At 49.0% G+C, this 15191-nt stretch overlaps 1 protein-coding gene across 2 annotated transcripts; it reads left to right on the forward strand.

Annotated features, from left to right (window-relative positions):
* Positions 1–407: 407 nt before the first annotated feature.
* CHMP7 (charged multivesicular body protein 7) lies at positions 408–14969 on the forward strand. 2 transcript variants are annotated; one of them, XM_066351691.1, is made up of 10 exons: positions 408–795; positions 2474–2645; positions 10376–10561; positions 10699–10832; positions 11606–11654; positions 11893–12012; positions 12293–12391; positions 12625–12685; positions 13184–13360; positions 13585–14969. In XM_066351691.1, exons 1-10 carry the CDS (start codon positions 497–499, stop codon positions 13635–13637), a joined length of 1350 nt encoding a protein of 449 aa, XP_066207788.1. In that variant the 5' UTR covers positions 408–496; the 3' UTR covers positions 13638–14969. The 2 variants fall into 2 exon arrangements, with proteins under 2 accessions (XP_066207788.1, XP_066207797.1); XM_066351700.1 differs by having other exon boundaries at positions 440–625.
* Positions 14970–15191: the final 222 nt, after the last annotated feature.

Below are 15191 nucleotides of genomic sequence, written 5' to 3' on the forward strand. Positions count from 1 at the left end.
GCAAGCTATGCTCGAAGTTTAAACACCTAAAGTAAGTACTGTGCATGGAGAAGCAGTAACCGTCCTAGCGTCTCTGGCGCCCCTTGGCGGGACTGCAGGCCCACTACCTGAAACTACAGATTAGACTTAGAGGTACAGTATTATCATTTGCCTCTATTAATACTGCGACACACTATGACTCCTGAGGGGGCGCTATGCACACCTACCCGCCACGCACGCGCAAAGTCTTCCTTTCCTCACAAAGACGGAGAGAGGAGGGGTCAGCGCAGGCGCTCTAGTACTCTCGAAAAACGCGGTTATTATTCAGCTGCTTCGTGCAGGGAGGCAGGACCGCGCATGCGCTTTGACGACGTACGAGACTTATTTCACACTGGGGGCGGTGGTGACCTAATGACAGAGGAGGCGGTGGTCAAAGAACGGAAGCCGGGAAGGAACTAGGGCGGAAGGGAGTCAGGGCCAGGCTTGTGTTCGGAGCCTTGGCGGGGCTGGGGTTTCGATGTTGTCCTCGGAGCGGGAGGCCGAAGCCCCGGCCGCGGGAGTCCTGGCGGGGCTGCTGCCGCCAGAGTGGGAGGAGGATGAGGAGCGCATGTCCTTCCTGTTCTCTGCCTTCAAAAGGAGTCGCGAGGTGAACAGCACCGACTGGGACAGCAAGATGGGCTTCTGGGCGCCGTTGGTGCTGAGCCACAGCCGCCGCCAGGGGGCGGTGCGCCTGCGTCTGCGGGACTTGCAGGAGGCCTTTCAGCGCAAGGGCAGCGTCCCGCTGGGGCTGGCCACGGTGCTGCAGGACCTGCTGCGGTGAGGGCGGGCCCGGGCCTGGGTGGGGGCGGCTGCCTGAGGGCGGGGGTCCGGCAGGTTCTCCGACACACACTGCGCCTAGCCCGGGCTCCGGCTCGGAGCTGTCTGTACAGTGAGGGAAGGAGGAGGAACACAGGGAAGCTGGGATAGGGGTGTTTAGAGGGAGATGGAGACGGGGTATGGAGACGGGTATGGGCATAGTCCGATGAGACGAGATCCAGACGGTAAAAGGAGAAGCTAGCCTGGAAGAGGTGACAGTGATTTGTTTGGACCGGAAACCCGTTGTGGAGTTATTTCGTAGGACCTTCCAAATTTTAATTACCCCAGAACAGAAGGTCTGTAAGATCTATTGAATGAAGGGAGGTCAGAGCTAAGAGCGCAGTGGTTGGGAAGAGGCCAGTTGTAGGGATCTTGACAGCTGTTCCTAGCACAGGTCACTGTGTCTGTCCTATCTTGGCTCGTCCTTGGCACAGGCTGTTTGAAGCAGAGTCCATGAAGGATGGGTAAGGACTTTACTGAGTATCTTGGTGCTCTGAGCAGGTCCTGTAGGTGCTACTTGTGCGACAGGTGCAGTGTTTTGGGGGTAACTGAGGCAGTAACATGGATATTTAAAAGGTGTGTAGCGCACCCCAGTGTGCAGATACTTTGTATACGTCATTTCATCTGACCTCACCTGCAGCTGTCCTGTGGACAAAGTAATAGAATTATCCTTAGTAGATAGAAGAAGAAACTGAGCCTCAGAGAGATCAAACAACTTACTTGGGGTTACACAGCTAGTTAGATAATGCCAGGACTGGACCCTGGTCGTCTATTCTAAATCTCTTGCAGTTCACATTGTATATATCAGAGAGCAGCCTGGCCACCCTCGGGCCTGGTGTTTGACAGCATCTGGCACCTGAGGAATGTCTGAGGACCACATGCTCCCTGGGGAAGCAGCATAGCAGTAGTAGTTGGCAGCTTTCCTTGAAGGCCAAATGGTCTGGGCTCAAATCCTAGTTCTGCTACTTGCTGAATTGTGTGACCATGAATGAATTCTGTCACTGTGGACAAATTATCTACCCTCTTTAAGTCTTTAGTTTGACCAGTTATAAAATGGTGATGATTGTACTTAGGTTTATTGTGAGGGTTGAAGAGATATTCCTTGTACAGCCCTTTGCATTCAGTAAATGTAGCTACTACTACCAGTAACATGAAATGCTATGTCTTCTCTCCACCCCAGCTTGGGAACAGCAGAAAACGCTTACTGTAAATTCTTTGTGTTTTTCCTTATGCCTTGCATTTCACAGTGATCCATTATTGTTATTTTCATTTTATCATTTTGAGCTCCATTTGTCAAAGTCTCATCATAGGGCCTGTGGTCTCCTGTGCCTCTGCATTCTTAGTGGAGAGTGTGTTTTAGAGCCAAATTATAGTTTAGATTTGGCCTCTCTGTCACTTCTCAGCCCCTGGGTTTTCTCACTAGCTAAAATGCCAATAACATTATCTATCTTGCAGAGTTGTGAGGCTTAGAGCTGGATTGTAACAATAGTGGCTGCTTATCGTAGCTGGCACTGAGTAGCTGCCTAATAATGGTATTGATCATGGTGATGATGAGATTCCTCTTTTGTGTTAAAAGCAATGTGGGCACTGGAATGGGACATTGCATTATGCCTACTTGTGCCTTTTTCTTTCTTTTCAGACGAGGGGAACTGCAGCGGGAGTCAGACTTCATGGCCAGTGTAGACAGCAGTTGGATCTCCTGGGGGGTTGGAGTCTTCCTGCTGAAGCCCCTCAAGTGGACTCTTTCCAATATGCTAGGGGATAATAAGGTTCCTGCCGAGGAGGTGCTTGTGGCTGTGGATCTGCTTAAGGTGGGTACTACTCCAAAGGCAGAGGTCTGGGTGTCGTTTTGTGTGATGATAGACTCTTCCATGTTCTTTGTGTGTATCATTAGAAAAAGAACATAGCTTTTTACATAGTGATGTGAGGGGGACTGAGTTTACCTGACTCCCTTATTCTGTAATATGTAGTATTATTTAGTTGTTAGTTGGACTTCTATAACTCAAGGGTGATACTTTGTCTAGGAATTGTCAGTAACATACAGTTGATTACTTTCTTTATTTGTAGGGATTCATGATAAGCTAAATGTTTAAAAAATACTTTGCCTTGCCTGACCAGGCGGTGGCGCAGTGGATAGAGCATCAGACTGGGATGCGGAGGACCCAGGTTCGAGACCCTGAGGTCGCCAGCTTGAGTGTGGGCTCATCTAGTTTGAGCAAAACTCACCAGCTTGGACCCAAGATCGCTGGCTCGAGCAAGGGGTTACTCCTTCCATTCTCTGCCCTCTCCACTGTCTGCAGACACTTCATGGAGAAGATAGAGTCTCCTGAGTCAGTGCCTTCAGTTTCCACCCCCAGTTTAACCTTCTCTGAGCCCTTCTTCCTGGCCAGAGCTCAGAGGATGAAATGTCCTTCCTCTCTTCCACATGCTTTGTGTGTGTGTGTGTGTCAGAGACAGAGAGAGAGACAGAGATAGGGACAGACAGACAGACAGGGAGAGAGATGAGAAGCATCAATTCTTCGTTGCTTCCTTAGTTCATTGATTGCTTTCTCATATGTGCCTTGACCGTGGGGCTACAGCAGACCAAGTGACCCCTTGCTCAAGCCAGTGACCTGGGCTCAAGCTGTTGAGCCTTGCTCAAACCAGATGAGCCCACGCTCAAGCTGGCGACCTCGGGGTCTCAAACCTGGGTCCTCCACATCCCAGTCCGACGCTCTATCCACTGCGCCACCACCTGGTCAGGCTCTTCCACATGCTTTTGAGTCTCTACCTGTCCTGCTCGTCCCACTCATCAGTGAGCCTCTTGGTCTGTATTCCATCTCTCTCTTCCACTGCTCACCTCCTTCAGCCTCTAAACCCATTCGGCTTGTGTGAGACCCGGGCCCTGCCTCATTCCTTCTGTCTCCTTGTCCAAGCTTTTCTGTCACCACTTCTCACCTCCCACACTCTCTTTGACCCAGTGTACACCTGCTTCAGCCCCACCAGTTCACCAAAACTGCTGTGGACACGGTTATAGTAACCTTTGAGAGAAAGAGAACAAAGTTGACTGAGCACCTGTCAGCAGAAGTATCCTGCAGATGGCAGTTATTGAAACTCTCAGACCAAACCTAACAGCAGGGTCCTTGCATAGCCTTAGAGCTCCACACAGAGCCAGCTCAGAATCCCCATCCCCCCACCCCAAGATAAGCTCTGGTTTCTCCTCACCTCAACTGACCCCCAATACTTTCTGCTTCAGACTGAGAAGGTGGTCTCCAGAATCTACCACCTCTCCCAGTCCCCCAGGGTGTGACTGGCAGCACAGAGTTTCTTCAGGGGAACACCCCTCTCCCCTGCTGCACTCCACCCTGTCCCACGTGGCTATCTCCCACCTGGTGCCCGGACCTCCGGGGCTTACCAGAGCCCCACAGGAGCTACAGGATGAGGGGCTTACCAGAGCCCCACAGGAGCTACAGGATGAGTTGGATGGTTCTGAGCCAAGCCCCGTTCCTGTGCCGTCTTCCCTCCCATCCTCTCTGACCTGGAGCAAAGGGAGACAGACTCGTTCACCCCGCAGGTGTGGGTTTGGACTCTCAGTCTTTTGAGAACAAAGGCAGAGATGGGGGTGGAACTGGAATTACATAGGTGGTCCAAGAACCAACAGTAATATTTGGCAGCAATGTAGTCTAATTCTATTTAGGTAGAAAAAGAAATCTTCTAACTCTTTAAGGGCTTGGAGCTGTTAAATCCGTACCCAATTTACATCCTTAACAACATGTAACCCTTACCCTCATTCAGTTCTAATACTTATTCAGTTCTAATACTCAGTGACTTCACTGTTTTCTCCTGAGATGGGGATTTGTTCATCTCCTTAAAACTGAAGAGCCTTATCTGGATAGTTTATAAAACAAAGAAAACCTACTTCTAAGGTAAATTGATTTTTCAAGTCTATATGTAAAAAGTAGCCTGTAATTACTTATTTGAAAAAAGTATACAAAAAGGAAAAATTGCCCATGGATTTTGGTGTTTAAAAGAATTATACAAAGAAATGGAAGTTCCCTTTCTGTTGATCCCATGTCCATCTCTTTGGCTATGTTTCTTTTCCGTGTGCACACATGTGTGCAAGTGTGTGTGTGTGCGTTTTGTTTGCAGACATATCCCTTCTTATTGACCCTGTTTCATGCAATTATATTACTTTCCTTTTTTTTTTTTTTTGTAAATACTCAGTACTTCCTGAAATTTTTTTTTAATTTTTCCATTGATTTGAGAGAGCTGGGAGAGGGGGGGAAGGGAGGGAAGACAGAGAAGCACCAACTTGTTCCACTTACTGTCCCATTTAGCTGTGCACTCTTTGATTGCTTCTCCTGCGTGCCCTGACAGGGAATTGAACCCGCAACCTCAGCACACAGGGAGGTTGCTTTATACCCAGCCAGGGCCCCTGAAAATTTTATTCACTTGTTTGTTTATTTTTATCTGTTTCTCCTACCAGAAGGGAGAAGTTCCTGAGACTCTGGGCACAGAGTTAATAAATATTTGTTGAATAAATAAATGAATATGCACACACATACATATGTAGACATTTTTTTCCAGAAATGGTCTTACTTATTGGTCTGCAGCCTGCTTTTTTATTCTTTTCACTTGACTATATCATGCATGTCTTTCCAGGCCCCTACACGACTGACTTCATTCTTTTGGGTGGCTGCACTAGAATCTAAAACTGTGTCGCAGTTTATGCAACAGTTACCACGTGGGTGGACATTTAAGTCATTCTGACTTCCCTATTGCAGAAAGATACTTATTTGGCAGCTTTGTCTGTACATCTATGTACTTATACTTTTCTTCTTTTGAGAGAGGCAGAGGGAGAGGGAGACAGGAACGTGGCGCTGCTCCCGTGTGTGCCCTGACTGGGGGTCGAACTGGCAGCCTTTGTGCCCCGGGACGATGCTCCAACCAACTGAGCTATCCGGCCAGGGCTTAGTTTTTATTGATTTTTAGAGACAGAGAGAGGAAGGGAGAGAGGGAACGGGGAAGGAAAGCACTCATTTGTTGTTCTGTCAGTCATGCAGTCCTTGGTTGCCTCCTGTAGGCTCTGACGGGGTTGAACCTGCAACCTTGTTGCTTCAGCACAAGCTCTTAACAGACTGAGCAAACAGCCAGGGCCTGATGTTGTCTTGATGAAAGTGTAAATTAGTAAAAACTTTTGAAAAGTAATTTGGTAATTTCTGTTAAAATGTAAAATGTACATACCATTTCTAGAAATCAATTCCATGAAAATAAAAGTAAGCCCTGGTTAAGAGCAACAAGGTTGCAGGTTCAGCCCCTGGTCAGGGCACATATAGGAGCAGCTCCATGTTTCTCTCTCTCTCTCTCTCTCTCTCTCTCTTCCTCTTCCTGCCTCTCTCAAAAAAAAAAAAAAAAAAGACTACATTAAAGTGTCTAGTCTCCCCACATTCTTGTCAGCACTGGAAAACGTCAGTCTTTTAAAATTTGCCAATTTGATGAACAAAAATGATACTTCATCATAAGATATAACTATCTTTTCACCTGTCTACTGGCTATTTACATGTCCCCTTCTGTGAATTGCCTATTTATATTGGATTGTTTATTTTTTATATTAACTTGGAGTTCTTTATGTATTATATATATTTATATGTGTATATCTATATATAGGTAGAGATATGTAGATTTATGTACATATCTTTATATATAAAATTAGGGATATAAATACTGTTTCCCAGTCTCTTGTTTACTTTTTACATTTATTTATGATATTTTTTATCATATAAAAGTTTTCCTATTTCTGTAGTCAGATGTCTCAAATTTTCCTTTATGGCTACTGAATTTCTGGTCTTGTTTAGGAAGGTATCCTCTGCTTCAAGAGTAATCATGTTTTAGGCCCTGGCCAGTTGGCTCAGCGGTAGAGCGTTGGCCTGGCGTGCGGGGGACCCGGGTTCGATTCCCGGTCAGGGCACATAGGAGAAGCACCCATTTGCTTCTCCACCCCTACCCCTCCTTCCTCTCTGTCTCTCTCTCCTCTTCCCGCAGCCAAGGCTCCATTGGAGCAAAGATGGCCCAGGCGCTGGGGATGGCTCCTTGGCCTCTGCCCCAGGCGCTAGAGTGGCTCTGGTCGTGGCAGAGCGACGCCCCAGAGGGGCAGAGCATCGCCCCCTGGTGGGCAGAGCGTCGCCCCTGGTGGGCGTGCCGGGTGGATCCCGGTCGGGCGCATGTGGGAGTCTGTCTGACTGTCTCTCCCCGTTTCCAGCTTCAGAAAAATATATACAAAAAAAAAAAGAGTAATCATGTTTTTTTTTTTTTTTTTGTATTTTCCTGAAGCTGGAAACGGGGAGAGACAGTCAGACAGACTCCCGCATGCGCCCGACCGGGATCCACCCGGCACGCCCACCAGGGGCGACGCTCTGCCCACCAGGGGGCGATGCTCTGCCCCTCCGGGGCGTCACTCTGCGCGACCAGAGCTACTCTAGCGCCTGGGGCAGAGGCCAAGGAGCCATCCCCAGCGCCCGGGCCATCTTTGCTCCAATGGAGCCTTAGCTGCGGGAGGGGAAGAGAGAGACAGAGAGGAAGGAGGGGGCGGGGGTGGAGAAGCAAATGGGCACTTCTCTTATGTGCCCTGGCTGGAAATTGAACCCGGGTCCCCCGCACGCCAGGCCGACGCTCTACCGCTGAGCCAACCGGCCAGGGCAAGAGTAATCATGTTTTAAATGTATTTTCCTCAAATTATTTTATACTTTCATTTTCTTGATTTAAATTCCAATAATTCAGTATTTGTTTTGTATATGTGGTAAGGAAATCTTCCAAATGGATAAGCTTTGGAAGTAAGCGTTGTTATCTGCCGGGGCAGTCAAGTCTAAGGAAGACTTCAGGTTATATCTTGTTAGACTATTCTGCCACTTTTTTTTTTTTAATCTGTGTACCCTCATGCTCATTTTATTTATTTATTTATTTATTTTAACAGAGACAGAGAGAGAGTCAGAAAGAGGGATAGACAGGGACAGACAGACAGGAACGGAGAGATGAGAAGCATCAATCATTAGTTTTTCGTTGCGCATTGCGACACCTTAGTTGTTCATTGATTGCTTTCTCATATGTGCCTTGACCACGGCCTTCAGCAGACTGAGTAACCCGTTGCTCGAGCCAGCGACCCTTGGTCCAAACTGGTGAGCTTTTGCTCAAACTAGATGAGCCTGCGCTCAAGCCAGCAACCTCGGGATCTCGAACCTGGGACCTCCGCATCCCAGTCCGACGCTCTATCCACTGCACCACCGCCTGGTCAGGCCTATTCTGCTACTTTTGACACTGCTGACTACTCCTTAACATTTTACGTTTCCTTGACCGTGTTGTCATTGCACCATGGCTTCTGGGTGTCATTTGTAAGCGCCTTCATCTTGTAAATGTTGGTCTCCCTTCAGCTTATTGCTTTGCTCTATGTATTTCCTTGTTGATTTTAATTACCTCCTGTCTCCTGTGTGGGTGTCTCCTTGAACTGCAGAATTGTATATCTAAGTATCTGCTGTATGGGTCTTCTTGGGTGTGCCTTAGACATCCCAAACCAACATGTCCAACATGGAATGCTTTGTCTTTTCTTTAAAATATGGTTTTCATCCTGTAGTCTTGCTGTTAACTAATAGCATCACATTCATGCAGTCACTCAAACCAGAACCCAGGAGTCATAATACACTCCAGGCCTACTTACCATGGACTGCTAGCTTTATCTCATAAATAGTGTTTAACTCATCCCTTTTCTGTCCCTATTACCATTGCCCTGCTCAGTCCCTCATGTCCTCTTGCATAAACGGTCCCCTGCTTCAGAGCCTAACTCCTACCGTCCATCCTTCTCCAGTTGTCAGTTAGATCTCTGTCCACCTACCCACGTCATTTCCTTTCAGTGACTCCCCACCATCTGAATGAAGGACAGCATGGGAGATGCTGCACTTGGTACAAGATAGAAGTGCTTCTGCACTTTCCCCTTCTCGTTGGAGCTGTGAACACCTTATGACTCAGACTCCATGCCGTTCTTGATGCCCTGTCCCACCTGCTTCACCTGGAAACTCACTCACCCTTCAGAATTTTGCTCAAAAGCCACGTGTTTCCAAACTACCTTGGAATTCCTGGATATTCCTTTCATATATTTTCTTTTTTTTTTTTTTTGTATTTTTCTGAAGCTGGAAATGGGGAGAGATAGTCAGACAGACTCCCGCATGCGCCCGACCGGGATCCACCCGGCACGCCCACCAGGGGTGATGCTCTGCCCACCAGGAGGCAATGCTCTGCCCCTCCGGGGCGTTGCTCTGCCACGACCAGAGCCACTCTAGCGCCTGGGGCAGAGGCCAAGGAGCCATCCCCAGCGCCTGGGCCATCTTTGCTCCAATGGAGCCTTGGCTGCAGGAGGGGAAGAGAGAGACCGAGAGGAAGGAGGGGGGGTGGAGAAGCAAATGGGCGCTTCTCCTATGTGCCCTGGCCGGGAATCGAACCCGGGTCCCCCGCACGCCAGGTCAACGCTCTGCTGCTGAGCCAACCGGCCAGGGCCCGTATATTTTCAGTGTTCTGTGCATTCCTCATAAGTATTTCCTGTCTGCAGGGGACGCATTGTTTCTGGGAACATTTCTTAGACTTCTCACAAAAACTCAACCCACTGTTTGTCCCATACTTCTCTCTGAGAACAGCAGTGTTCTTGTTTGCAGTATTGCCAGCTGGCATAAAAATGGACAGACCGGACTGGAAGAGAATTTAGATGTCTTCAGTCTGAGCGGGATGCTAGGGACCAGTGAGGCTGGCGGATCTGCAGTCACACAGGCTGGGCCGAAACCAGGCCTCTGCTCTTGTTCGTGGCTACCACACCACACCACACCACACCACACCACCTCCTTCTTTCCCTGTGGGGCCAGAGAGACATCTAAACATGACATCCTGGCCCTGGCCGGTTGGCTCAGTGGTAGAGTGTCGGCCTGGCATGCAGGAGTCCCGGGTTCGATTCCCAGCCAGGGCACACAGGAGAAGCGCCCATCTGCTTCTCTACCCCTCCCCCTCTCCTTCCTCTCTGTCTCTCTCTTCCCCTCCCACAGCCAAGGCTCCATTGGAGCAAGGTTTGCCCCGGGTGCTGGGGATGGCTCCATGGCCTCTGCCTCGGGCGCTAGAATGGCCCTGGTTGCAACAGAGCAACGCCCCAGATGGGCAGAGCATCGCCCTCTGGCGGACGTGCCGGGTGGATCCCTGTTGGGTGCATGCGGGAGTCTGTCTGACTGCTTCTCCGTTTCCAACTTCAGAAAAATACAAAAAAATACAAAAATAAATATGACATCCTGAAGGAAGTGCAAGCACACAGTGGGCTCCCAATGTATCATGTACCTCATTTCATCCATATTCACCAAACTTTCCTCCAACGTGTAAAAAGCCCAAATCCTTTTTCTTTTCCAAAGCCGCACTTTAGGGAAAATGGGTTGGCGCCCCTGCTTTTGTCCTGCGCGATCATTGTTTGGAAGCAGGTCAGGGCTCACTGGCTCTGTGGCTGGTGGTCAGAGCCTGTGAGCATGTTTTGCTGTCCGTGCAGGAGAAGGCTGAGGAGGTGTACCGTCTGTATCAGAACTCCCCTCTCTCCTCCCACCCTGTGGTGGCCCTGTCGGAGCTGAGCACCCTCTGTGTGGGCTCCTGTCCTGACGAAAGGACCTTCTACTTGGTGTTGCTGCAGCTGCAGAAGGAGAAGAGAGTCACGGTCCTTGAGCAGAATGGGGAAAAGGTATGCGAGTTCAGCCGTTCATTCGCTGACTCCCCGATGACTTGTTAAGCATTTACTGACATGCCCACCAGTATTCCTGCCTGGGGATGTCTCAGCATTTGTGGTAGGAGCAGCAGTAATTTGTTGCTGTCCCTCAGATTGTAAAGTTTGCCCGGGGGCCACATGCCAAGGTCTCTCCTGTCAACGACGTAGATGTTGGGGTGTACCAGCTGATGCAGAGTGAACAGCTGCTGTCGCGCAAGGTGGAGTCCTTATCCCAGGAAGCAGAGAGGTAACTACCCCTGAGCCGAGCACCCCGACCCCCATGCTGCTGGGCCTCAGAGCTGACAAAGCATAGGTGTCTGTGGTCTCTTAAAAGAAATGCGTGTTTGTTTGTTTGTTAATAATTACAAAGTTATTCACTGCTTAATACAGCGGTTATGGAAAGCACAGACTATCACAGAAAAAAATGAATTGTAATTCTTCCTCCAAAGATTATGGCTGTTAATATTATGTGCTCTCCCATGCCAGTATCTATTTAACCAGTATTTTTTGAGCCAGGCCTTGTCTTGGGGACTTGGGCATACAGTAGTGAACAAGACAAGTCTCTGCCTTCATGAGGTCTCTGAGGGACTCCTGCTCTTCCCCTTGCCTGACCATAAAAGGCATCCCTGCTAAATGCACATGAACACTCCTCCTAAAAGTAAGATATGTAGACACTGGATTCAGATGTACTTGTTCACTCCATGTTACAATGGGAGAAACCCAAGGGGTGTGTCCAAAGTCATTGCTGGTGTTAGGAATTGATTTCTACTCTCCTGGCTCCCAAAATGGGAATCTGTTTTTAAGGTGCCTTGTTGGCATGCTCTATCCTTGTGGATTCTCAAGCTTATAGCTCGTCTTGCAAGAGTTTGGCGGTCGGCTGTTGGGCACTATTTCCTTGCCATTGGATGGAATGGATTTACTCTTCAAATCTGAAGGCAGTTTACCTGCGTGCTACTCTTGGGGACTTTTTCGGACCCGGCCTGCGGCATTGTCATCCTGGTCTGTCCTTCTGTCTCATAGGTGTAAAGAAGAGGCCCGCCGAGCGTGCCAAGCAGGAAAGAAGCAGCTGGTGAGTTTTCTCTGTTCCCTCAAGCTGTGAGCCTGCGCCCTGGGCTGGCAGTGACAGGTGCCCCTGGAGCTCACAGAGGAACTTGAAGCTCGGGGGAGCAGGCTGCGGGTGACCCAGGCACCACAGCTTATTTTACAAATGAGAAGGAAGGAGGCCTGGATGCCCTTAGCACGTGGGAATGGCTCTTCCTCTGGCCCTCTGTCCTGTTGACCCTGACCAAGCCTTCATGCCCCCCCAGGCACTGAGGTCTCTCAAGGCCAAACGACGGACGGAGAAGCGCATTGAGGCTCTGCATGCCAAGCTGGACACTGTTCAAGGCATCCTGGACCGGATCTATGCCTCCCAGACAGATCAGATGGTAGCCTCTGCCCCTCTGAGCTGGTCCTTGTCTGTCCATCTGTCTGTATCCATTCCCATCTCCTCCACTGTGCCTCTGCTGTTTGGAGGAGGCCTGGGTTCTTATGGTTGCCTTAGCCTCTTCTGTTGGGAACTTTTGGCCCTAATGGACATGGGGTGATTCAAGCATGTGTAGCAAAAACAAACAAACACACAAACAAACAAAAACAATCCTAAAGCTGTCTTTTGTATGTATGTTGCCCAGTGTTCTTCATTTGCACTGATAACTGCTTTCTCTTTAGGTTTTCAATGCCTATCAAGCCGGGGTAGGAGCCCTCAAACTCTCCATGAAGGATGTCACAGTGGAGAAGGCGGAGAGCCTCGTGGATCAGATCCAAGAGGTAGGGGCGGAGGGTGGGAGGGACTCTCCAGAGGAAGTTCCTGAGGACAGATGGGACTGTGTTGCACTTCCTCTTTTCCTAAACAGGGCTCTTTTTGCCTTGTGAACTTAAGGAAGCTTTCCTTGATTCTCGGATGTGCTGGCATTACTTTTTAATCCTGAACACTGAGACCCAAAGATTGAGGTCCACAGAGTCATCACTCCGAGTTCAAGGCCTGTACTTTTCCCTTACAGCTGTGTGACACCCAGGATGAAGTTTCTCACACTCTGGCTGGTGGGGTAACCAATGGCTTAGGTGAGTTGACAAAGTGACTCTTTCTTTCTGCCTTCCCAAGAGGACTTCACTTCCCTGAGCTGTAGGTTTAGTCACAGATGTGCCTTCCCTGCTGCCGGCAGGGGTCTCCTCCCCTCCCCTCTGGAGCTTATCCACGGGGGAGTTTGGAAGAAGCTGCCATTTCCTCCTTGACAGTCTGCACTAGTAACCCCTCTGTGCTCCAGCACTCCTCACTCACTGGCCTTCTGGCTGGAAGATGCTTCTTCAAGGCCAAGGGGAAGCAGGGCCAGTTCCGTGGGGTTAGCAAAATGTACCTTTCAACAACCTAGTTCCAGGTGTGGGAAAAGAGTGTTTGCTTGAAGGTGTCCTCTTGCTTTCCAAGTCACATGATTTTTTTTTTTTTTTTCACTTGCAAGGAGGCCTGGCCATCTTTTATAAAGCTGAGCTGAGTTCTGTTGTCCTTGACTCATAAAGACATTTCTTCTCTGGACTCTACATGTTCTCATATTGTCTTTCCAGATTTTGACAGCGAGGAACTAGAGAAGGAATTGGACATTCTTCTTCAGGATACCACCACAGAACCCCTGAGTCTGCGTGACAGCCCCCATGAGTTTTATACCAACAGTGTGCCTATTCCTAGGATCTCGGACGCTGATCTTGAAGCAGAACTTGAGAAACTGTCCTTATCAGAGGGAGGTATGAAGCTGTATGCCCAGGGTTGCTGGTGGGCATGGGGCCCTCTAGCTGACAGGAGCCACACAGGGTCGATGAGTCCTAGCCCAGTTATTCAGTGTGCCAGAGTACCAGAGCCCAGTAAGGCTCCTTTTTTATTTATATTAAGACTCAGTGCCTTCAACACTGGGATGCTTGCATCTTAAAGATCTGCCTTCTGTCATGTTCATCATTTTTCCTCCTTGCAGGTTTGGTCCCAAGCAGTAAATCTCCAAAAAGGCAATTGGAACCAACTCTCTAAAGCCATTGTAGGACCCTCAAGTGAAGGACCTTCATATAAAAGAAAGACCAGGCTTGTATGTGTGTACATAGTTATTTAAATGAGAAACTCTCAGAATTTGTTGGGAAGAGGAGGAGGGAGAACCGCTTTGATTTATCTGGATGCTACACTACAGGACAGTACAGTTTCTGGAAGCGTGCTCAAGGCTTGCTCCCAGCTGGTGTATATGGACCTGCCTCTCATCTTTATAGTGCCACAGTTTATACAGTTCTGTGTTTGACCTGTCGTCTCTCATAGCCTGCAGTTCTTGGCATTGGCTCAGTTAGGTTTGTCTTCACCCACCAGCTTTGTTCTAGCCAATGGAGGCAAAAGATTTGCAGCTTTGCTAAATGAAAATCGGTCTCTTCCCCACCTCACTGTTTCTTAGGGAATGTGTGCTGTCTGTGCGGTCAGTTAAACTGCTTGGGCGCCCCACTCTGCTTTCACTGGTAATGAGGAGAATGAGAATCAGACAGCTGCCACTTTATGTAGAGACATACGGTGTGAAATATTTTTCTCTGGGATCATTTGTCAAGTTCTCCAGGTATTCGGAAAAAGAGGCACTTGAGTGGCTCAGAATCATGACATTTGGAGGGGCTCGTGTGGTTGGTAGTCACTGCTGCCTCTTCCAGCTTATGCAGAAGATCTGACTGGAGAAGGGATTATTCTTGGACTTTTGAACTTGGAGGAAGAAATCCAGGTGACTGCAGGGCCCTAGGTGTCCAAATCCCATATGCTTTTCTAAAGAGGCATAATCTTTGCCTTGCCCCATCATGGAATAACTTAAACGTAACTTAAATCTATATAAATCAGAACAAGCCACACAACAATACACCTCCCCTTCTTGAGCCTGGCACACAACAGGCTCTTTGAATTTCAGAAGCGTTTTGCTTTGTGCTGCTGCTCAGGGCAGGGGCCTAAGCCAGGCTGTGCAATAGAAGCAGAAGACAAGCCTTTTGCCAGAGCTGCTGCGTGCCGGTAGTTCTGCTCTCCGCCCGTCCAGCCTCTGCAAGCCCCGTCTTCCTGCTTCCTTTGATGAATGGGGGAGGCTGGCGTAGTGGACAGACGGGAGCGAGAATGACTGCTGTGGCACCAGGGAGAAGATGCCAGCCACAGTGCTGCCCGGAGTCGTCGCTGGCCCTCTGCTTGAGGGGGTGTGGAGCAGCAGGGAAGAGTTTGCTCCAGGCTGGAGGTCAAGTCACCTTTCAACTAACCTCTCCCACTGGACCTGGGTCAACTGAAATGTTGGGGTGAAGAGAAACAATCACTATTTTTTCTTTTTTATTTGATAAATAATTAAAAGAAAAAACCCGAGTGCTTGTCCTTGGCCCTTCCTTAGGGTACATGAGGTTTTTTGTTCCTTCATGCCTCCCCATCCCCACTTCCAACATTCACACCTGTGCTCTCACTGGGAATGCTGGAGAGTGTTGGGCAGCTTCAGGCTGCTGTTCTGGGGGAGGCCATGTCCTTTAGATGGCCTCCTGGGGTATAGGAATGCCATTTTCCTTTCCTGTTTGTTTAAATGACCGAATTCCC

The sequence above is a fragment of the Saccopteryx leptura genome, chromosome 1 (genome assembly GCF_036850995.1).
Source record: "Saccopteryx leptura isolate mSacLep1 chromosome 1, mSacLep1_pri_phased_curated, whole genome shotgun sequence".
Taxonomy (NCBI): domain Eukaryota; kingdom Metazoa; phylum Chordata; class Mammalia; order Chiroptera; family Emballonuridae; genus Saccopteryx; species Saccopteryx leptura.

What these genes read in the sequence shown, in the direction of transcription:
- CHMP7 (XM_066351691.1), top strand. Translation starts at nt 497, where the DNA reads ATGTTGTCCTCGGAGCGGGAGGCCGAAGCCCCGGCCGCGGGAGTCCTG. An exon ending in TGGCTGTGGATCTGCTTAAG is followed by an intron (nt 2,646 to 10,375) that starts GTGGGTACTACT and finishes CTGTCCGTGCAG; the next exon opens with GAGAAGGCTGAGGAGGTGTA. An exon ending in TTGAGCAGAATGGGGAAAAG is followed by an intron (nt 10,562 to 10,698) that starts GTATGCGAGTTC and finishes GCTGTCCCTCAG; the next exon opens with ATTGTAAAGTTTGCCCGGGG.